The 22,152-nt window shown below is 44.2% G+C and overlaps 1 protein-coding gene across 2 annotated transcripts; it reads left to right on the top strand.

The window, feature by feature from the left end:
• Nucleotides 1-121: 121 nt before the first annotated feature.
• CALR3 (calreticulin 3) lies at nt 122-20,516 on the top strand. 2 transcript variants are annotated; one of them, XM_081814923.1, is made up of 9 exons: nt 122-279; nt 496-597; nt 2,890-3,093; nt 9,480-9,574; nt 12,525-12,713; nt 15,593-15,700; nt 15,786-15,914; nt 16,516-16,608; nt 20,083-20,516. In XM_081814923.1, exons 1-9 carry the CDS (start codon nt 189-191, stop codon nt 20,224-20,226), a joined length of 1,155 nt encoding a protein of 384 aa, XP_081671049.1. In that variant the 5' UTR covers nt 122-188; the 3' UTR covers nt 20,227-20,516. The 2 variants fall into 2 exon arrangements, with proteins under 2 accessions (XP_081671049.1, XP_081671055.1); XM_081814929.1 differs by lacking the exon at nt 496-597 and having other exon boundaries at nt 131-279.
• The last annotated feature ends 1,636 nt before the right edge of the window (nt 20,517-22,152 follow it).

Here is a 22,152-nt window from a genome sequence, read left to right as displayed (position 1 = left end):
ACTATCGCGGTGCGTCATGGGAGTGGTAGTGCCGGGACGGGCCCGGCGTGCACTGCGCGCTGGGGGCCAATGGTGCCTCAGGTCACAATCGCGAGGCGTGACGGGAGTTGTAGTTCTGGGCCGGCCCGGCACGCCGCGGAGACCTCTGGGAGCAAAGGGGCGGTTACGAGAAGTGCAGCGCGCCTTTCATGGCTGTGGCTCACGTTCCGCTTTGGGCGGTCTGCATGCTGAAGGTGGCGCTAGCCACGGTCTACTTCCAAGAGGAATTTCTAGACGGAGGTGAAGAGGCGACGCCCGTGGTGGTGGAGTGGGGGCGTAAGCTGCCCAGCCAATAGCCCGAGTCACCATTGCCCCGGTTCATCGCCGCGGGATCGGTGGTGGCGAAGCCTCGACGCTTCGAAGCCTCGAGCCTCCCCCTCCTACCCGCCCCCCCACACACCTTCCACGACTCCAATGAACAGTTTCAGCCCTAACCCGTGTTGTTTCCCCCCACAGAGCGCTGGAGGAACCGATGGGTGCAGTCCACCAATGACTCTCAATTTGGGCATTTTAGACTCTCGTCGGGGAAGTTTTATGGTCATAAAGAGAAAGACAAAGGTTAGTGTAGGAATGGTGAGGAAATCGAGCTAAGTGTCCCACAGCCCCCACCACCACCACCATAGCAACCTTGCAAGGTAGGTGTGGCACACCCCAACATCTCTTAAAGCTGTTTCACCGATGGGGAAACTAAGGAAGGCTTGGATAAGGTCTGGCACTACTTTTTCTTTCCTTTCTTTACTTGCCCAAGATTGCCCCATTGTATACCAACTAGTCGCATGAGTTTGGAGACCCCAGATCTTTGACCTGCAAAGGGAAGAAAGTTAAGGGATGTTTCTCATTTTTGTTTTCACTTTAAGAAGGAAAAAATGAGGATAAAAGGTACATGTTGTCAGGTGCATAGATCTTAGGGGTACAGAAAGATGAGTGTTTACATCTGTACACCCTGGTCAAGATAGGGAACATTTTCAGAGGTCCCCCTTGCGCCCTCTCCCCACCCAAGTCAGTACCCTCCTGGTACCAAGGATGACTTCTGTCTTCTCATTCCTGATGATGAAAGATGAACACACCACAACTCGTTTACCACCGGTTGTTTGCACAGCTGGTGAGATAAGAATGATTTTTACATTTTTTAATTGTTGGGGGAAAATCAAAAGGGGAATAGTATTTTATGTTACAGGAAAATTATATAAAATTCAGTGAAATATATGAAATTTCAGTGTCCATAAGTAAAGTATTTATGGAACACAGCCATGCTCATTCATTTACATAGAGCTATGGCTTTTTTCATGCTGCAAAGGCAGTAAGTTGGGACAGAGACCATATGGCCCACAAAGTCTAAAATATTTGTTCTCTGGCTTTGCAGAAAAGGTTTGCAGACACCTGATTTAGATGAAAAGTTTCCCTCTTCACCAGCCTTCCGCTCAACCTCCTTCTTGGCTCTGTTACTCCAAGCTGTTGGCAGCTTCCAGTTTTCTACTATATATGCATTGTTTTCTAAGTTACATGTTGACTCCATGAGTTGGTCAATATTCGGCCTATAGGACAAAAGTAGAGTGAAATTAACAGGTGGTTCCATCAAGCTTGTCCAAGGATAGGGGTGTCCACTTAGAGTCATTTGGGTTTTTCCCCCACAGTGTTTTTTCTTCTTCTAGTCTGGGATCCCGAGACTCTGTGTTTCATTCACCCCAGCACACATCTACTGAAAGCACACATCTACTGAAAGCACACATCTACTGAAAGCACACATGGGCGAGGCACTGGGGATACCAGTTAATTTGGCCCCTTTCATTGTGGTCTCCCAGGACCATCACACAGAAGTGGTGGATGGAAAGATAAATAGAATTTAGTTGGACAGAGATGGGAAGTGGTGAGAGATGATGGGGGTGGCTGAGGAGGGTGGTGAGAGAGAGGGAGGTGGTGAATCTTGGCCTTAGGAATTGCCTGGTTGGTAAGGGAGTAGAGGAGTGGGGGTGAGCCTATGAATTCTTTGAGAAAGGGAAGGGTGGGGCTGCAGAGAATGGAAGAGAGAGAGAGATGAGTGTGGTAGTGAGTGGTTAGCCAGGAGTTCAGGCTTGGACATACTGATAGAAAATGAAAATGCCAAGTGCATTTATGATGGATCTCAGCATTGGCAGGTATGGGGGCAGGAATGTGGAGCAAGGAAGACTAGGTTATAGTAAGACTGCCTCTGTTTTCAAGTTTGTCTTATACTCCAATATAAGATAAGGATTTGGTACAGAGCCTGTGGCTACTGAAAAAGGGGGGTTTAGTCTTAAAAGTGAACACCTAAACTTATAAGATATGAGATGATTCATGTGACAAAAGGGTGGTACCTTTAAAAAGAGGACAGTTCGGGCCAGCACATCCTGTGCAGTGAAGTACATTTTTACAGGACAGCACTCTGTACTCCATCCATTGTGGTGTGTGTTAGGCAACTATTTTAAGATTCGAATTAAAGAAAAGATGTAGGATGCTCTGTTTTTAAATTAAGTTGCTACACAAGCTTTATTGTATATTCCCACACTTTCTTTGGAAGATGACTCGAAGCAAAATTAACTTTTTACCCATAATTAGGTTGCATATTTGTCATTTAAAGCTGAAGTGTTTTTGTAACTTAGGACATGACAGTGGTATATTGAGCACAAAAACACCTGAGCGTGGAAAGTTCTGTGGCAGCAGAGAGCCTGTTAGTGGTATGCCTGTCGTGTGTTATTGTAAAAATGTGTTTTAGGCTCTGGGTTGACATAAGTCGTTATTATTGGGGGTGGGAGAAGGACAGCCATTTAATTCCCTGCAGCACTGAGCACAGTGTCGTACCTAATCCTTCATGAGTATTTTTTTTGTTTAAAGGTCTGCAAACCACTCAAAATGGCCGATTCTATGCCATCTCTGCACAATTCAAACCATTTAGCAATAAAGGGAAGACTCTGGTCATTCAGTACACAGTGAAACACGAGCAGAAGATGGACTGTGGAGGGGGCTACATTAAGGTCTTCCCTGCAGATGTGGATCAGAAGAACCTGAATGGAAAATCCCAGTACTATATTATGTTTGGTGAGTTTAGATAGTACAAAACAACCATTTCTGGGGGCTTTGAATCCTTCCACTTCATAGAATCCTCTGCTTAAGACTTTGCCAAAATAGTAGTATTGAGTATATCTGACCAAAGGTTTTTAGTACTGTTTAACCTAATTAATATAAAAAGGCAACTGTACCATTCTATTGTAACTTTTTTTAAAAAAAAGATTTATTGGACGCGTGGGTGGCTCAGATGGTTAAGCATCTGCCTTCGGCTCAGGTCATGATCCCAGGGTCCTGGGATCAAGTCCTGCATCAGGCTCCCTGCTCAGAAGGGGGCCTGCTTCTTCCTCTCCCTCTGCTGCTCCCCCTGCTTGTGGTCTTTTGCTCTGTCAAATAAATAAATAAAATTTTTTTTTAAAAAAATAAATAAATAAAGATTTAGGGGCGCCTGGGTGGCTCAGTAGTTAAGCCTCTGCCTTCGGCTCAGGTCATGATCCCAGGGTCCTGGGATCGAGCCCCGCGTCGGGCTCCCTGCTCCTTGGGAAGTCTGCTTCTCCCTCTACCACTCCCCCTGCTTGTGTTCCTTCTCTGGCTGTGTCTCTGTAAAATAAATAAATAAATAAAATCTTTTAAAAAAATAAATAAATAAAGATTTATTTATTTTAGAGAGTGTGTGAGTGAGTGGGGGAGAGAGGCAAAGAGAGAGAGAGAATCCTGAAGCAGACTCCCCACTGAGTGTGGAGCTGGACGTGGAACACAATCCCAGAACCCTGAGACCATGACCTGAGCTGAAATCAAGTCAGCCACTTAACTGACTGAACCACCCAGGCGCCCCCTATTGTACTTTTGAGAAAGTTATTTATTCAACATTAAGGTAGCCCCAAGTACTTGGAATATATCAGGAGTCAGCAGACCTTGGCCGAGGGCCACATAAGCCCACAGCCTATGTTTGTTACTGTGAGCTGAGAATTGGTTTTAACATTTTTAATGATTGAAAAAAAACCAGAAGGATAATATTTTTGAGGCATGAAAATGATAGGAAGGCCAAAATGTTTCCTGTCTAGCTCCTGCTGACCCCTGGAACGCTTTAAATATCTCCTGATAACAGGAGTAATTGATTAAAAGTTGTGCCAGAATCGGGATGGGACCACATTGGGCCATAGGAACTAGACATAACTGAAGGGTGTGGATTCAAACAGCTTTCAGAATGAAGAGGATTCTGGGAAAATGGAGTAGAAAGCACCAGGAATCCATCTCCCCACCTAGACAACAATCATAACAACAGAATCTGATGTAACTGTCTTGGAACTCTGAAGTCTATGGAAAGATTGCCTCTTCCAGGGAAAGAATGGAAAGGTTAATTTTGGTTAATTTCAGCTCTTACCACAGTAGATATATCCAGCCCCCATTTCAAACCACAAGGCAGACAGCTATGTGTGTGCTCCTGGAGTAACCCACACACAGCTTGCCACAGAGAGGGTGGGCAAAAAGGACTCTGTCCTCCAAATATCAGGGATCTGAGCTCTGATTGCTCATTGCTCTTTCTTATCACAGAGGTGCAGACAAAGAGGTGAACAGCAGACTTTTGTGTGTTATTGAAGTTAAACTAGTATAAATTCAAATTAGAGCCTTATAACTTTAGGATGTTAAATGTAATCCCCATGGTAACAACAAAGACAATAGCTATAGAATATACACAAAAGGAAATTGAAAAGGAATTGAAACATTTCCCTACAAAAAATCAACTAAAAACAAAAGACAGCACTGTGGGAAATGAGGGACAAAAAAGCTGAAGGGCATATAGAGAACAAATAGAGTGACAGAAGTGAGTCCCCTCTTATCAGTAATTACTTTAAATGTAAATGGATTAAACTCTCCAGTCAAAAGATAGAGATTGGCAGAATGGATAAAAACACATGATCCAACTATATGCTATCTACAAAAGACTCATTTGAGATCCAAAGACACAGGTTGAAAGTGAAAGAAAGGGAAAAGATATTACAGGCAAATAGCACCCAAAAGAGAGCAGGGTGGCTATATTAATATCAAACAAAATAGATTTTAACTAAATAAAAAAGGTTATAAGAGACAAAGGATGTTACATATTAGTAACAAGGTCAATATAGCAAGAAGATGTAACAATTATAAACATTTACACACCTAATGAACATCAAAATATATGAAACAAAAACTGGTAGAATTGAAGGGAGAAGTGGACAGGGATGATAAAGATTAGAGTAGAGATAAATGAAATCATGAGTAGAAAAACAACAGAGAAAATCAATGAAAGCAAAAGTTGGTTCACCAATAAGATCAAGAAAATTGACAAAACCTTTAGCTAAATGGACAAAGACTCAAATTACTAAAACCAAATTACTAAAACTAAAATGGGATGTTACTACCAATTCTACAGAAATAAAAAGAATTATAAGACAATACTAAGAACAGTTATACACCCCCAAATTGGATAACCTTGATGAAATGGACAAATTCCTAGAAACACAAAGCCCACCAAGACTCATGAAGAAATAGAAAATCCAAAGAGATCTATAAATAGTAAAGAGAGCAGTAAGCCAAACTCTCCAAACAACGAAAAGTCCTGAATCTGCTGAATCTCTCATGAATTCTATGAAACATTTAAAGAAGAACTAATACCAACCCTTTTCAAACTTCATGAAAAGAATTGAAGAGAAGGGAATGTGTATTTCCCAACTCATTCTATGAAGCCAGCATTATCTTGACACCAAAGACAGACACTGCAAGAAAAGAAAACTACAGAACAATATCTTTATGGACACTGATACAAAAATCCTCGACAAAAAACGAGCAAAAAGAATTCAGCATATTAAAAAGGATTATACACTATGACCAAGTGGCATTTCTACAGGTCTGCAAGGATGATTTGAAATACGAAAATCAGTCAATATTATATGATACATCAACAGAATGAAAGAAAAACACATGATCATCACAAATTTTATCATTTCAAGATAAAAACAGTCGACAAACCTGAAATAGCAGGAAACTACTTCAACATAATAAAAGCTATCTATGAAAAACCCACAGCAAACACAGTGGTGAAAGAAAAAGCTTTTCCTGTAAGATCAGAAACAAGGCAAGGATGCCCACTCTCACCACTTCTATTCAACATAGTACTAGAAGTCCTAGCCAGAGCAATTAGGCAAGAAAAATAAATACAAGTCATCCAAAGATCATTTAATTTCTTCCTTTGCAGATGATAGGATCTTATACATAGAAGTTCATAGAGATTGCACACATACACACAAACTATTAGAACTAATAAATGAATTCAGCAAAGTAGCAGGATACAAAGTCAACACACACACAAAGAAACAGTTGCATCCCTATATATGAACAATGAACAATCTGAAAGTGAAATTACAAACACAATTCCAGTTACAATAGCATCCAAGAGAGTAAAATACTTAGGAATTAAGCAAGGAGGTGAAAGACTTGTACAGTGATAACAACAAAGTATTGCTGAAGGAAATTAAGACATAAATAAATGAAAATATATCCCATGTTCATGGATTGGAAGACTCAGTAGTGTTAGAGTGTTAACACTAGACAAAGCAACCTACAGATTCTAAAGCAATATACAGATTCAATCTAATTTCTTTTTTTTTTTAAGATTTTATTTATTTATTTGACAGAGAGAGAGAGTTAGTGAGAGCAGGAACACAAGCGGGGGAGTGGGAGAGGGAGAAGCAGGCTTCCCACCGAGCAGTGAGCCTGATACGGGGCTCGATCCCAGGACCCTGGGATCATGACCTGAGCCGAAGGCAGACGCCCAACGACTGAGCCACCCGGGTGCCCATCAATCTAATTTCTATTAAAATTTCAATGACTTTTTTTTTTTTCAGAAATGAAAATACCCATTCTAAAATTCATATGGAATCTCAAGGGACCCTGAATAGCCAAAACAGTCTCAAAAAAGAAGACCAAGGGGTGCCTTGGTGGCTCAGTTGGTTGGGCATCCGACTCTTGATTTCAGCTCGGGTCATGATCTCAGGGTCCTAGGATGGAGCCCCGTTTTGGGCTCCGCATTCAGCAGGGAGTCTGCTTGGGGATTCTCTCTCTCCCTCTTCCTCTGTCCCTTCCCCCACTTGCATGCTCTCTCTCTCTCCCTCAAATGAATAAATAAATCTTATTTTTTTTAAAGATTTCATTTATTTATTTGACAGAGAGACAGTGAGAGAGGGAACACAAATGGGGAGTTTTAAAAAGTGAAAGTCAATGGAAATGTAGTTTTAAAATATCCATCGGTAATTCAAATTTGAGGAATGGTTTTTTAAAGTTCTTTTCTCTTGTGATGTGATGTCTTGCAGAAGTTTTCTCTGTGATAGTTTTTCTTTCTTTTTTTTTTTTTTTTTTAAGATTTTGTTTATTTATTTGACAGAGAGATAGCACAAGCAGGGGGAGCAGCAGAGGGAGAGGGAGAAGCAGACTCCCTGCCGAGCAGGGAGCCTGACGTGGGGCTCAATCCCAGGACCCTGGGATCATGACCTGAGCCGAAGGTAGCCGCTTAACTGACAGAGCCACCCAGGCACCCTTTGTCGTAGTTTTTACATGCTTATCTCTGAATTTATCATGATCAGCATCAGGCTTTGGACACCTGTTATGCCATTCTCATGTTTGTATACACTGCTGGTCATAGTGTTACACAGAAGTAGAGAGAACAAGGCAGGCGTCTGGGTGGCTCAGTCAGTTAAACATCTGCCTTTGACTCAGGTCATGATCTCAGGATCCTGGGATTGAGCCCTGCTTCGGGCTCCCTGCTCAGGGCGGGGGTCTGCTTCTCCCTCTCTCTGCTCATGCTCTCTGTCTCTGTCTCTATCAAATAAATAAATGAAATCTTTAAAAAAAAAAAAACAAAAAAACTGAGGCTCAGGGAGCAGGGGCTGGGTGGCTCAGTCAGTTAAGCAGTTAAGTGTCTGCCTTGGGCTCAGGTCATGGTCTTGGGGTCCTGGGATGGAGCCCTGTGTCAGGCTCCCTGCTCAGTGGGGAGTCTGCTTCTTCCTCTCCCTCTGACCCTCCCCGTTTGTTCTCTCTCTCTCTCTCTGCACTCAATCTCTCAAATAAAATCTCAAAAGAAAAACCAAAACAAAACCTTAAGGCTCCCAAAGATTAAACTTCCTTGCCCAAAGGCAGGTCAGCCTGTTTTGAGCCCTTCTGTCTACCCCATTTCCTCATAAAAATACATTATGTGCATAAATATTTTATGATCACTGTTAATGGAAAATGTCCAGATTTTCCGGTCATGTCTGGGCATGTTCTGAAGCTTAATTTAATATTTAAAACATGTAGGTGCTTAGAAATAGGGAAATTCTGACCAGTTTTCAAGGAAAAATTTCATGTTTTAATCCCCAGGTAGTAGACTTTCATACAAATAGTTCACATACCATAGCTTTTATTTTAAAAATTGAACTGGAATGTTTTCCAGTGATAAGAAAAAAAGGAAATTACACAAACAAGCATCCTCTGAGAACTCAGGGAGGTAGACATGGTGTTTTTTGTTCGTCCCTCAGGATGCCACTTCCAAGTTCAATGTCACATCCACTCTGGCAAATTGATAATGTCCTTTAAGTAATTATGTGCAGCCTGGATCTCTCTTAATTCTGAAGGTTCATCACTGCAAGTTCTAGAAAAAAAAATTCGCAGTCATCTGCTTGTGTTTACACAGCCTCACAGAATCCCTAGGGGTGGGTGCAGGCCCAGGTCAGTGGATGTGGTGAAATTTTATTTGAGACAGAAAGGTACCCGGATGCTCTAGTACATTCCTAAGGCTTAAGGTCAATAAAGCAGCAGCGGGGTAATTTCAAACATCCTCGGAAGGTTTGACAAATTTTCCAGATTCCTCCTGCAAACCTTGTTTAGTATATCCAGAAACCCTTAATCTGAATATGTGTGTGTGTGTTGGGACATAATAGCAACAAATACTGAGCTTTGCTGTATTAAATGCTTTACACACATTAGCCCATCTAACTGGCAAAATAGCCTTGGAAGATTCACATCCCTGTTTTAGAGAATAGGACACAGGCATGGGGAGCTGCATAGATCCAAATATGTCTCAGCACAGTGAATAAGAGCTGGGATCCCAGGGCACAGGGCACCTCTCAGAGCTTCAGAGTGAGCCTAAGCCTCAGGCAGCACATCAGGGACGCTTCCTAGACTGTTAAATCCTTTTCTTACTCAAGTGCTGCCTTACACTTGAGAAGCTGCCGTGACCAGAGGAGTAACCTGAGGGCCGTCGCTGTCCATTTCAGTATCCACACCAAAGTCTGGTTATTCCTGCACACGTAAGCTTCCGGTCCTCGTATGTTATTTCAGAGGAATGGCTGGGGTGACGCATTAGAGAAGGAAATTGAGAACAGCTCATTTTTTTTTTTTTTTGGTAGGACCCGATATTTGTGGATTTGATATCAAGAAAGTTCATGTTATTTTACATTTCAAGAATCAGTATCACTCAAACAAGAAATCAATCAGGTGTAAGGTAAGCTTTTGTATTCAAATCTGCAATTGTGTTAACTCTTCATGATAACCTAAATTTAGGGAAAATAGTTTTGATCTTAAAATATTTAATTGAGCCAGAGATGGATCTTAGCAAGACACTCCCTGCCCCTGGTTTCCAGTGTAGCAGGCTCATTAGAGATACCTACATACCCCGTTGGCTTGTTTTCTGAGGTTTGTACCCATCAGGAAGGAAGAGCCACTTTTTACTGTGACCTGCACTATAATTTGCTTTGTAGGGTTACAACAATATAGTCACAGTTCAGCTGTATCCCTCCTCACTAAGGAATGAAACATTCAGCATGGGAAAAAAAAAAAACAAAACAGCCTGGAGAAATTAATCTTCAAAGTACCAAAACATTTAGAAATGGGAATGTTTCTGAAATGAAAGCATACTTTATTACCTTCTACCCATGGATCCTATGAAAGTAACACTTTCTGCCTTGGAGCCCACTTTATAACTCCACGGCCCAGCCCAGGGCTTCTCCAAAGACACAGCTTGCATCAAGTCCCTGGCCCTGGGCCCATGGAAGGGAGGTACACTCCCCGAAGCACCCCCTCCATTTGAATGTAGTGGCCAGGAAGCAGGGACCTGTCCCCTGGGCCACCCCCAGTGCCCAGAGCTCCAACATGGGAGGCCTCCACAAATCTGGGCGAATGTGGGCAGGAGGCCGGAGTGCATTTTGAGAGCACATTGATAGCATGGAGGGGAAGGGTCCTGACCCAAGCTGGGGGGTGTTCGGTCTCCCCACAAGCTCCAGTGAGTCTCTATCAACAGCGTGGTTCCCACCCACTGACTTGGTGACTACAAAGGATCATCTGGTCCCCTCTACACGGAGAGGCCTGACATCCCTCCCGGGGGGGGGGGAGGTAAGGGAGAACTTGAAATCCAAATCTTAGTGCATAGGTTTTATACCTGATTCCCAAGAAATTGTTCACTTGGGCATCAGGTGTGTAGGAGAGAGCAGAGGTCACACTAACAGAGGCTGTGGAGTCTGACCAGGACCATGCTGGGGAGGTGAGATAAAGCATGATCCGCTCAGGTCAGCGAGCCTGTTGGGGGGGGCGGGGGGGGGCGGGTTGAGTGGCACCTTCAGGCTGATGACGCTCTCAGATGTGTGCTATTTCTGCAACCTGCTAGAAAAATAAAATGCTTCTGTTGAAGGAGCCCTGACTCACAGCAAGTAGTCGGGCATTCCAGTCTTCCCAGTGAGGAGAAACTATCTCCAGGGGGTCTGATCCATTCAGTGATGCTGTGAAGGAACAGCTGGGCACCTCCCCTACAGGCAGTGGTCAGCCCTTGGGGCTCTGCAGGGAGGGGGTCAGATCTGCATGTTAGAAAAGTACCTCGGATGCTCTTGGGAGGAGGGGTGGAGGGACAGGGTGATCAGTAGGCAGGGAGAAGGGTGAGATTGTTAGGCCAAGGCTTCAGTGGAATGCAGAACGGCGGACCGTTTTGACAGATAATTCAGGGGCGGGACCCAGAGGACTTCACAATGTTTGGAAAGTGAGTACTGGGGATATGGACCATGACTCTCAGCAGCACTGCTATTAATCAGCAGGAAAAGCAAAGGCCAGTAAGGAGGCCAGGGAACACTCGGGAATTGTGTTTGGAACTGTTGGTTGTGAAATCCTGGCAGACATCCAGTTAGAGGTGTCCAGAAAGTTGTTGGAAACTGTGGTCTGAGGGTCAGGATGTGCCTGCCTGCCGGCCGGCAGTGTAAAACAACACTTGAGTAAGAAAAGGATTTAACAGTCTAGGAAGCTCAGGCAAATGGTTGGGATCAAAGATCCTGGTTTGGATCCATTGCATATGTGTGGGAGTGGATGTTATCCCTCAAGAGGCTCTGCACTTGTGGTTAAATCTTGGAAGGTACCAACAAGCTGGCCAGTGAGCCCAAAGTCGAAATTAGGAAAGGTGAGTGGAGATGAAGACGGGCAGAGAGCAGGGAGACAGCGTTGGGAGAAGTGTGTACTCAGCTGTCCCAGCGAACTACGGAGGTTGAGAGGGACACAGAGCCATCGGCCATGGTGTGAACAGCAGCGACCTGTCCCTCAGGGCAGAGCAGAGGGGTACTGAAGAAGCTTTTACCTTTGGCTCTTAGCAGAGGGAGGATCCTCCTGACAGAGCCTTTAAGATGCTGGGGCAGGGGTTCCCAAACCTGAACAGCGAGCATCAGCATCTCTGGAGAGTCCACCCAGGTGCAGATGTGCACCCAGAAATGTCAGACCTGGGAACTGACATTTCCCAGGCATTTCCCCAATGACACTGATCCTGCCCGGCCCCACTTTGAGAACGGAACGCTGCTGGAGCCTGGTGCATGAGTCTCCCCTGCTGCCGGCAGGCAGGCACATCCTGGGCACCCCCAACCTCCCCAGCACCCACTGTCCACCTTCCATCTCTTATTTATTGAATGCTTGCTGAGTGCTTCCCTTGTGTCTGGCCTGGGGCCTTAACTATGACCAAGAGAGACACCAGGCCTGCCCTCGCTGAGCTTAAATCTTTGGACAGCTCAGAGCGTTAGAAAGTTCTCCCCTGTGTTGAAAAATAGACTGGGCTTCATTTGGTATCTTTCAGAAAGAGTACAGAACAGGAAGTTGTTTTCCTCATAACTTTTCATAAATCAAACAGAGCAGGGTCCCTTGGTTTACACCCACCACCCTGTCATAAGCGCCTGTGGGGGTCTAGGTGGGAGCCGCTGTCTACAGAAAAGGAAGTCAGCCACTCAAGTCCACTTGGTAGTGAGGAGGTTTTGTACAAAGGGGAGACTTCTTCTTTAGGACACATTTTTTTTAGTCAAGTCAACCCCTGTCCCTAGAACCTCTCTCCTTCGTATCTATAACAAGGCTTTGAAAACTTAAACCATGTCTATAGACCTGCCCTGAAACGTCAAGGGTCTCATCATTATCCTTTCTCCCCTTAAAACGTGCAGGTTGATGGCTTTACACACCTCTATGCTCTGATTTTAAGACCAGACCTCACTTACGAAGTGAAGATTGATGGTCAGTCGATTGAATCTGGCGACATCGAGTATGACTGGAACTTAACGTCACTTAAGAAGATGAAGAAGTCCTCTGCAGAGTCCAAGGATTGGGACCAGGCTGAAGGTGACAAATCCCAGGTGTGGGTTTTTCCCAAACAAGTCTGGAGAGGGTGCCAATGAAGTTTGTAAGTACCCGGGTCCTGTGGGATTGCTGCACGGCTGGTCATCACGATGTCAACATTATCACAAAGTGTCCTTCCCGGGGGCTCCTGGGTGGCTCAATCCATTGAGTGTCCAATGCTTGATTTAAGCTCAGGTCATGATCTCAGGATTTTGAGATTGAGCCCCGCATTGGGCTCCACACTGGGCACGGAGCCTGCTTAAGATTCTCTCTCCCTCTGCTCCTTCCCCTGGCCCCCAGCATGCACTCTCTTTCTCTCTCTCTGTTAAAATAAATAAATAAATAATTAAAAAATCGATCTTTCTGGAAAAAAAAAAGAAAGTGTCCCCCCTGGGGCATTTGCTGCTGAAACCAGCCACACAGCTTCACCCAGGTATTGTGAAAGAATTTTATATTTGATATGAAAGAAAGTTAGGTTTTGGTTTTTTAACCAATGTTTTTTCTAAAAAAAGGATAATGCATCAACAGCCTTTATAAAAATGATTTTTTTGTTATTCTGAATTTGGACATAAAGTATTTTTTGAGCTTCACACTTGTGATTGACAAGCAAGAATCTGGTAACATAACGGCTATGCATTAGGTTCCTAGGGCTGATGTAACATAGTACCACAAGGTGGATGGCTTAAGATGACAGAAATGTATTCTCACATGGTTTTTGAAGGCAGAAGGCAGAAATCCAGGTGTCAGCAGGGTCACACTCCCTCTGAAGGATCCAGGGGACAATCCTTTCCTCGTTTCTTCCAGCTTCTGTTGGCTCCTGAGTTCCTTGGCCGGTGGACATCAGTCTCTGCGTCCGCCTCCACATGGCCTTCTCGTGTCTCTTCTCTCTCTTTTAAAGACGTTTTCCCTTGGATTTAGGGCCCACCTGGATAATCCAGAATGATCTGCCTCAAGATCTTTACCTGGATTACATCAGCCGAGATCCTTTTCTCGATATAAGCTCGCATTCCCAGATTCTGAGATTTAGGATGCGGATCAGCTGTTCCACTCAACCCACCGTGAGCTACCTTCTGTCTTGTTTTGTTTTCAGTTTATGTTTATTGTTGCCACATTTTGTTTTGAACATCAAACACCGCACCAAACCCATGAGCCATTTATCTTAAGACAGTTGTCTTTGCCATAATAACTAAAAGTACTGGACTGTGTGTGTGTGTGTGTGTTTTTAAAGATTTATTTATTTATTTATTTGAGAGAGAGAGAGAGAGAGAGAACATGAGTGGGAGGGACAGAGGGAGAGGGAGAGAGAATCTGAGGCAGACTCCCTGCTGTGTGCAGAGCCTGACGCGGGGTTCCATCACGACCCTGAGATCATGACCCTGAGGCGAAACCAAGAGTCGGTCGCTTAACCGGCTGCGCCAACCCAGGCGCCCCTGGACTGTGTTTACAATTCATTTCTGGCAACTTAAAACTGACCTGGGGCTCTGCTGTCTGACCATCAACTACGTCATCACAGACAATGTAATCAGTAAGGCAAAGGAACAAAGTCTAATCAAACTTCCAGAAGCTGGCTTCCAAGCTGGCTGTGTTTTGTCCATATGTTTGGTTCGGTGTGAGTTCCTCAACAGGTGAGTTCATGATGGCATCATGATTTCACTGCTGCAATCCTAAGGAGCCCGCTACTTGGATTGAATTGTAACCATTTCCTGGTCCCAGCACAAGAGCGGCTCACCGTTGCCAGTTGGGGTGGGGGCAAAAAGCAGTAGGAGAGGCGACCAAATCCCATGTGACAATCATTGAGAAGTGTTGCATATCCTGGAAAAGCCACGGTCTAAATGCAAAATGTTGCTATTTTTCAGTTATTCTAAAAGAGAGAAAGCATCATTGTATACAACTTTTATGCGTTTAAGTGTTTATCTAAATATTAATCCATAGCACCTTTTCCTCATCCATTTATTCAACAAATATTTGTTCAACACCTACTAAGCCACATATATATGTAGAGACGTGTAAATACGTATATATATGAGTACATGTATACATATGCATGTATGTGTTATGTGTGTAGATATGTGTATACATATATGATAGGTGTGTATTATATATGCGTGTGTATGCATGTGTGTTCATATGTATTATACACATGCATATGTGCGTGTAGGTATACATGTGTATCTATACGTGTATAGTGTGACTGTTCATATATATATATATAGAAGGTCTATATAATGTAACTGCTTTCCTCCTGCTACCCAGCAGTCCCCAGGTAAGTCCTGGAACATTTCTTGGTTGTCTAGTCTCTCTCTCTGGAACATTCCATCTATGACTGCTGTGTAGAAGGACAGACCACCTAAGTAGCAGTGACTGTGTGCCCCTCCCCCCCATTGCCACTTTTGTCTCATCATTGTTTTTAAAGATTTTTTATTTATTTGAGAGAGAGAGAGCAAGCATGCACACGAGTGGGGGGCAGGGGCAGAAGGAGAGGGAGATAGAGAAGCAGTCTCCCCTCTGAGTACAGAGCCCAACGCAGGGCTCGATCCGAGGACTCTGAGATCATGACCAGAGCTGAAACCAATAGCCACTTAACCGATTGAGCCACGCAGGTGCCCCTTGTCCCCTCATTTAACTTTAGCCACTGTTTTGAGTTTTGCACACTGTTGTTCCTCTCACCAGCTTGGGAAGGGTGGTGCGATCACGCTGAGGCTTAGGGAGAAAATCCCAGCAGTGTGTGGCCCCAAACCCTCGGTGGGACTGGGAAGCCCGAGCACTTGGCCCTTTGACCACCAAATTGATGGGGGAATTTCAACCAGGGCCACGGGCCTGCTCCTGCCTCTTGGTAGCTAAGAATTTCTTTTCTCAAATCTGGGAATCGATTTTTTTTTCCTTACACACATTTTAGGACTGGGAGAAGCATTTTCTGGATGCCAGTGCCAGCAAGCCAAGCGACTGGAACAGTGAGCTGGAGGGGGACTGGCAGGGGCCGATGCTGCAGAAGCCTCTGTACCAGGTGCGTGACATCTTCTCCTTGCGATGCCCACCCCTCCCCCCGGCCTGCGTCCTTCGGGGCCACCACGTAGAGTTTGTTGTTGCAGGACGGCCTGAAACCAGAGGGTATAGACAAAGACATTTGGCTCCACCAGAAGATGAAAAACAACTATTTGACAGAATACGACCTCTCTGAATTTGAGAACATTGGTGCCATTGGACTGGAGCTTTGGCAGGTCATGTGGTTTTTAATTTGCTGTAGTTTGAGAACTCTGAGCTTCAGCCTAAACTCCTTCATTCACATAGCTGGTACTCCTTAGCTCCTACTATGTGCCTGGCCCCTGGACCCGGATCCAAGACACACAGCCGTGGACAAAACAGACATCCATTCTGCCCTCTGGGCACTTCCTGTCTGCCTCCCTGCCCCCTGGGAACCTGTCACTTCTCTGCTTAAGTGTTGCTGCCGCTCCTGGCCATGGCCTACTTTGCACAGTAAGGTTCTCGGGCAGCGGTTGGCAACCATCGTGGAATGCTCGAGTCATTTGGGTACTCTTCCAAGCCTCCCTGCCCAGGTAGCACTGGGGACCAGTTAAATCAGCATCCCCAGGGGTGAGGCCAGACATCAGGAGTTTCTAAAATATTGTTGGTGATCCCCGTATGCAGCTTAGTTTGAGCACCAATGCCTTGGAGGGAGCGGACGTTTTAGAAATGGGTTTAAGCACGTGCTACTGTCGAGAGCCGATCACTGTGACGGCACTGAGCCAAATACAACTGTTTCTGGGTGGAAAGCTGCCATATTCCTCACATCAGTAAGAAAGGCCTCATTTTCCTCCACAGGTGAGATCAGGAACCATCTTTGATAACTTCCTGATCACAGACGATGAAGAGTATGCCGAGAATTTTGGCAAGGCTACTTGGGGGGAAACAAAGGTACGGTGCACATAATGAACTTCTCGTTTGTTATTCATTTATTTCTGTACTTGAATCTAACACACAGGAAAGGGCTTGATGAGTTTTCAGTAGTGAACATCCCACCCAGAACAAGATACAGAACGTTAGCAGGGTTCTGGGAACCTCCTCCTGCCCCCTCCCAGCCGCCACCCGCCCCCCAAAGGAACCACCACCATACATCCATTTGACCTCCTTTTGAAATTCATATAAGTGGAGGCATCCAATATTTACTCATTCAGGCAGTGCTATGAGGTTCATATTATCAAATAGGGCAGCAGCTTGTTTTTAGTGTGTGAATATTCCAGAAGGTAGGTATCCATTCTCTGTTGATGCAGCTTTGGATTGCTTCCAGCTTGGGGCCTCGTGAATAAAGCCATTACCATCATTCCTGTGCATGCCCAGGAGAGGACAGGTTGGATCACAAGGCCAAACAGTTTTCAAGGTGTCATCCTATTTTCTGTTCCCTTGGGCAGTAGATGAGAGTCTCAGTTTAGCTGCATCTTTGGTTATGCTGGGTATTAGTGTCAGTTGCTGACAAGTCACATTTCCTGAAGTATAATTTACATACTGTAAGACTTACCCTTTTTTGGTGTAGAGGCCTGTGAGTTTTGACAAACGAATACAGTTGTGAAACCACCAACAGAAATCCAGATGCAGAAGAGTGTCACCACCCCCAAAAGTCTCCTTGTGCTCTTTGTAGCCAAACCTTCTCCCACTCCGACCCCCGCTGATCTGGTATCTGCCACTACCGTCTTGTCTTTTCCAGAGTGTCCTATAAATGGATTCATCTAGTGTGCAGTCTTTTTTTTTTTTTTTTTTTTTAGATTTTATTTATTTATTTGTCAGAGAGAAAGAGAGAGAAACAGGCTCCCCACTGAGTAAGGAGCCTGATGTAGGACTCGATCCCAGGACTCTGGGATCATGACCACAGCCGAAGGCAGACGCTTAACTGACTGAGACACCCAGGCATCCCTAGTGTGCTGTCTTTTGGAGCCTGCTTCTCAAGCATAAGGTGTCTGAGATCCATCCATGTTGTTGCAGTATCAGTCAGTATTTGGTTTCTTCATACTGCTGAGTAGTTTTATCTGTTCACCAGCTGACAGACAATTGGGTTGTTTCCAGTTTTTGACATAAGAACAAAGCTCTTATAAAATCTGCTCACAGTTTTTGTGTGTGGATGTGTGCTTTTAGTTCTCTAGGATAAATAGCCAAGAATAGCTGAGTCCTACAATAGAAGTTTAACCCCATAAGAACCTGCCAGGCTGTTCCCAGAGGGGCTGCACTGTCTCCCATCCTCACCGGTGCTGGGGATTGTGGGTTTCTCTAGGTGTGTAGTGGTACCTCCGGTTTTAGTTTTGTAGCCCCGATGACAAATGAAGGTTGGCACTGTTTTATGGCTTTTGTGGCCATTTGGACATCCTCTTTTGTGAAATGCCTGTGTTTTATTGTTTTAATTGAAGTATAGTTGGCATACAGTATTATATTAGTTTCGGGTGTACAACATAGTGATTCAACATGTATATACATTATGAAGTGCTTGCCACGATAAATCTAGCTACCATCTGTCACCATATGAAGTTATTACAATATTATTTACTATATTCTCTATGCTGCCCATGACATCCCTATGACTTATTTATTTTATAACTGGAAGCTTGTGGCTTTTGACCCCCTTCACCCATTTCACCCACCCCCTCCACCCTGCCTCTGGCAACCATCAATGTGTTCTCTGTTTCTATGAATTCATTTTTTTTAAAAAGATTCCATATAAAGTAAGATCATATGGTATTTTTCTTTGTCTTACTTATGTCACTGAGCATAATGCTCTCAAGGTCCATCTGTGTTGTTGCAGATGGCAAGATTTCATTCTTTTTTATGGCTGAGTAATATTCCACTGTGTGTGTGTGTGTGTGTTTAGGCAATGTCTTTTTGAGAGAGTGTTTTCATGTTCTTCAGGTAAATAGCCAGAAGTGGAATTACTGGATTATATGGTATTGCTATTTTTAATTTTGGAGGAGGCGTCATACAGTTTTCTGTAGTGATTACACCAATTTACATTCCTGCCTGCAGTGTATGAAGGATCTCTCTTCTCCTACATCCTTGGCCAATGCTTCTTACGTTGTGTTTTTTTGATACTAGCCATTCCAACAGGTGTGAGGTGATAGCTCATTATGGTTTTAATTTGCATTTCCCTGACGATGAGGGATGTTGAGCATCTTTTCCTGTGCCTTTTGGCCTTCTGTATGTCTTCTTTGGAAAACGTCTATTCAGATCCTCTGCCCATTTTTAAATCACATTTTTTTGCCTTTAAGTTATAGAAGTTCTTTATATATTTTGGATATTAATCCCTCATCAGATATGACTTGCAAATATTTTCTCCCAGTCAATATAGGTTACCTTTTCATTTTGTTGATGGTGAACCATTTCTTTTGGAATCTGATTTTTGCCACAAAGACTTACTCTTTTTCTTTTCTTTTTTTTTTTAAATTTCATTTATTTATTTGAGTGAGAGAGAATGAGAGATAGCACGAGAGGGAAGAGGGTCAGAGGGAGAAACAGACTCCCCGCTGAGTAGGGAGCCTGATGTGGGACTTGATCCCGGGACTCCAGGATCATGACCTGAGCTGAAGGCAGTCGCTTAACCAACTGAGCCACCCAGGCACCCAAGCCTTACTCTTTTTCAATAATGACTACGGAAACCTTCCTGATGTGTCTGCACTCCTAGCCCTTCTGTTGATCCCATGTACCTGGAATTTCTCACTTAGACTCAGAAGTCTCCTTTCACTGCCTGTTCACTGCTCCCCTGATTGAAGGACAGGGGCCCAGGTACTCTGGGAATAGAAAGAAGTGAAGGGGGGTTTGTATTTATTTCCTGTGGCCATTGTAACAAATTACCACAAACTGTCTGGTTTAAAACAACACAAATTTATCATCTCACTGTTCTGGAGGCCAGAAGTCCAAAATCAGTATTATTGAGCTGAAATCAAGCCTCAGCAAGACCACACTCCCTCCAAATGCTCTAGGGCAGGATCCTTCCTTCACCTCTTGCAGCCTCTGGTGGCTCCTAGTGTTCCTTGGTTTGTGGCCATGTGGCTCTAATTTCTGCCTCTGTCTTCATGTGGTCTTCTCCTCTTGTGTCTGTGTGTATGTCAAATCTCTCTTTGCCCGTCTCCTATGAGGACATTCGTGATGGAATTTAGGGCCCAGGATAATCTTCCCATCTCAACATGCTTAACTTAATCATATTTGCAAAGACCCCTTTCCCAGAGAAGGTCACATTTACATGTTCCAGGGATTAGGGCCTGGCATCCTTGGGGGCTCTTCCAAGCCACCCCCAGGCAGTGTGGAGGCTTGCAAGAAGGCAGGAGCAGATTGAAGGTGGACACCCAGTCCACTCCCTGGAAACATAATCCCCAGCGGCTAATGGCTCATGTCTTTGTTTCTTTCTCCAAGGGCCCAGAAAGGGAGATGGATGCCATACAGGCCAAGGAGGAAATGAAGAAGGCCCGTGAGGAAGATGAGCAGGAGCAGCTGGTGGGCAGGTTTGGTGGGCAAGAAAACACTTTCCAGAGATTTCACAGGAGGGATGAACTTTAGTCATTCCCACCCCAGATAAAAATGACTGGTAAAACCTTGTTTCTACTTTAATCTACATGTTAAAAGTGCAAATGTCAACATATGTGGTAATTTGCCTAATTTTCTTTGAAAATGTTCCTATGCTTCTCAGTGGGGTTGGTCTGGTGTTCCCTGAGACCCACCCCTGGGCACCGAGATGTTTTCTCTCGACACACCTGAGTCCTAGAAGCCAGAGGCCAGTGGGGGTCTGGCCAAAAATATGATGCTCTTTTCTTAGCCCCCAAAATGTTTTATAAATAAAAGTTGGTAAAACTTACTAGGAAAAAGGAGGAATGATGCCTTATTTCTTCAGGCTGCAAGTTACTAACAGCATATGCTAACCTTTTCCAATATGAAACCTTTACACAACATCATTCGTGTAGAAAGGTTTGGCAGGTTTCACTGGCATACTGGTTATTTTGGAGAATCCAGGTCTGTGCGCACAGACTTTTGTCGTGCCATAAGGAAGCCGCTGCTTCTTTTCCCTCACTCTGTGACCCACTTCTGTGGCCTTTTATTCTCTGTAAGACAGAAGAATGAAATTCATTTTCTCAAGTGAAAATAGTCATTATTTCTCAGTTCAATCTTTTTGGCTTAATCAAATAATTTGCTTTTTAAAAGTCATACTTAAGAGTCTTCTGATTTGAAGATGCCTTTTTCCACACAGAAATTTGTGTTGGAAGTAATAAAATTAGGACACCAGGAATCTGGAACCCAGTGATATTACAAATAAGCTGATACATTGGAAATGATATATGACACATTGCTAGGTGATCCATGTGAAAAGTCTGCCCATGAAGTGAAATACTGGCAAGCTTTGTTCTCACTTTGGCTGAAGTTGGCAGACCTCCAAATGTGGACTTTAAAAAAAAATACTTTATGTATTTATTTTTAGAAAGACACACACGTGAGTGGAGAGGGGGAGATGAAGAAGGAGAGAGTCTCAAGCAAGCCCCCTGCCCAGTGCAGAGCCTGATGAGGGGCTGATCTCATGACCCTGAGATCAGGACCTGAGCCCAAATCAAGAGTGAGATGCCCAACTGACTGAGCCATCCAGACGCCCTTAAATGTGGACTTTGGACTGATGGCTGATGGTTTATTGGGGGTTGGTTATCACTCTCAGAAATGAAAGACTCACTTCCATGTAGTGCAGGGATGGGATTCAACAGTCTACCCCTTTAATCTCTGAATGGTGTAAGAAGTTACTGAGGAAAGAAGCAGGGCCAGGCTTAGAAAATGCTGGAAACAATTGTATGAAGATGGGTCAGACCAGCTCAGATCCTGCAGAGCTCATCTTCGGGGCAGTCCCATTCCTGGAGAACTCTCTGTGAAGATGGAGATGTTCCCCATTTGCAGTGGTCAATACAGTGACCATTGGCCACACGTGATCCCTTGAAATATGGCTGGTGGGACCGAGGAATGATTTTTTTTTAAATTAATAATCATTGTTTTAGAGTTGTTTTAGGTTCACTGCAAAGCTGTGCAGAAAGCACAGAGTTCCCATATACCCCCACTTCTATATCTATACCAGCACATCCTCCCCCACTATCAGTATCCCACAACATAGTGGTACATTTGTCACAATTGAACCTGACACATCATTATCTCCCAGAGTCCATAGTTTACATTAGGATTCAATCTTGGTGTTGTACATTCTATGGAGGAATGGATTTTTAACCTTATTTAATTGTAATTCAGATTGAAACTTACTTGGCCACACGTGACATGTGGCCACCATGTTGGACAGTGCAGCTCTGGACTCTGGCAAGAAAGGTCGCAGGATGGTGGCTCACTGCCCAGTGTGGTGGCTACAGAAGTAAGAGGGAATCCCAGGCTGCTAGCTGGGTGGCACTCAGCACCAAACCTCCGTTTCCAGTCAAGAGGATGCAGGAGAGTCTCCGTGGTCAT

This window comes from Leptonychotes weddellii, chromosome 1 (assembly GCF_054177405.1).
Source record: "Leptonychotes weddellii isolate Sample4059 chromosome 1, ASM5417740v2, whole genome shotgun sequence".
Classification (NCBI taxonomy): domain Eukaryota; kingdom Metazoa; phylum Chordata; class Mammalia; order Carnivora; family Phocidae; genus Leptonychotes; species Leptonychotes weddellii.
Note: the sequence above shows the minus strand (reverse complement) of the source record. Positions and strands in the feature narration are given on the sequence as shown.

Excerpts from the sequence above, each read along its gene's own strand:
- CALR3 (XM_081814923.1), top strand. The coding sequence starts at position 189 with ATGGCTGTGGCTCACGTTCCGCTTTGGGCGGTCTGCATGCTGAAGGTG. Across the intron at positions 15,701-15,785 it reads TGCAGAAGCCTCTGTACCAG|GACGGCCTGAAACCAGAGGG; the intron begins GTGCGTGACATC and ends TTGTTGTTGCAG. Across the intron at positions 15,915-16,515 it reads TTGGACTGGAGCTTTGGCAG|GTGAGATCAGGAACCATCTT; the intron begins GTCATGTGGTTT and ends TTTCCTCCACAG.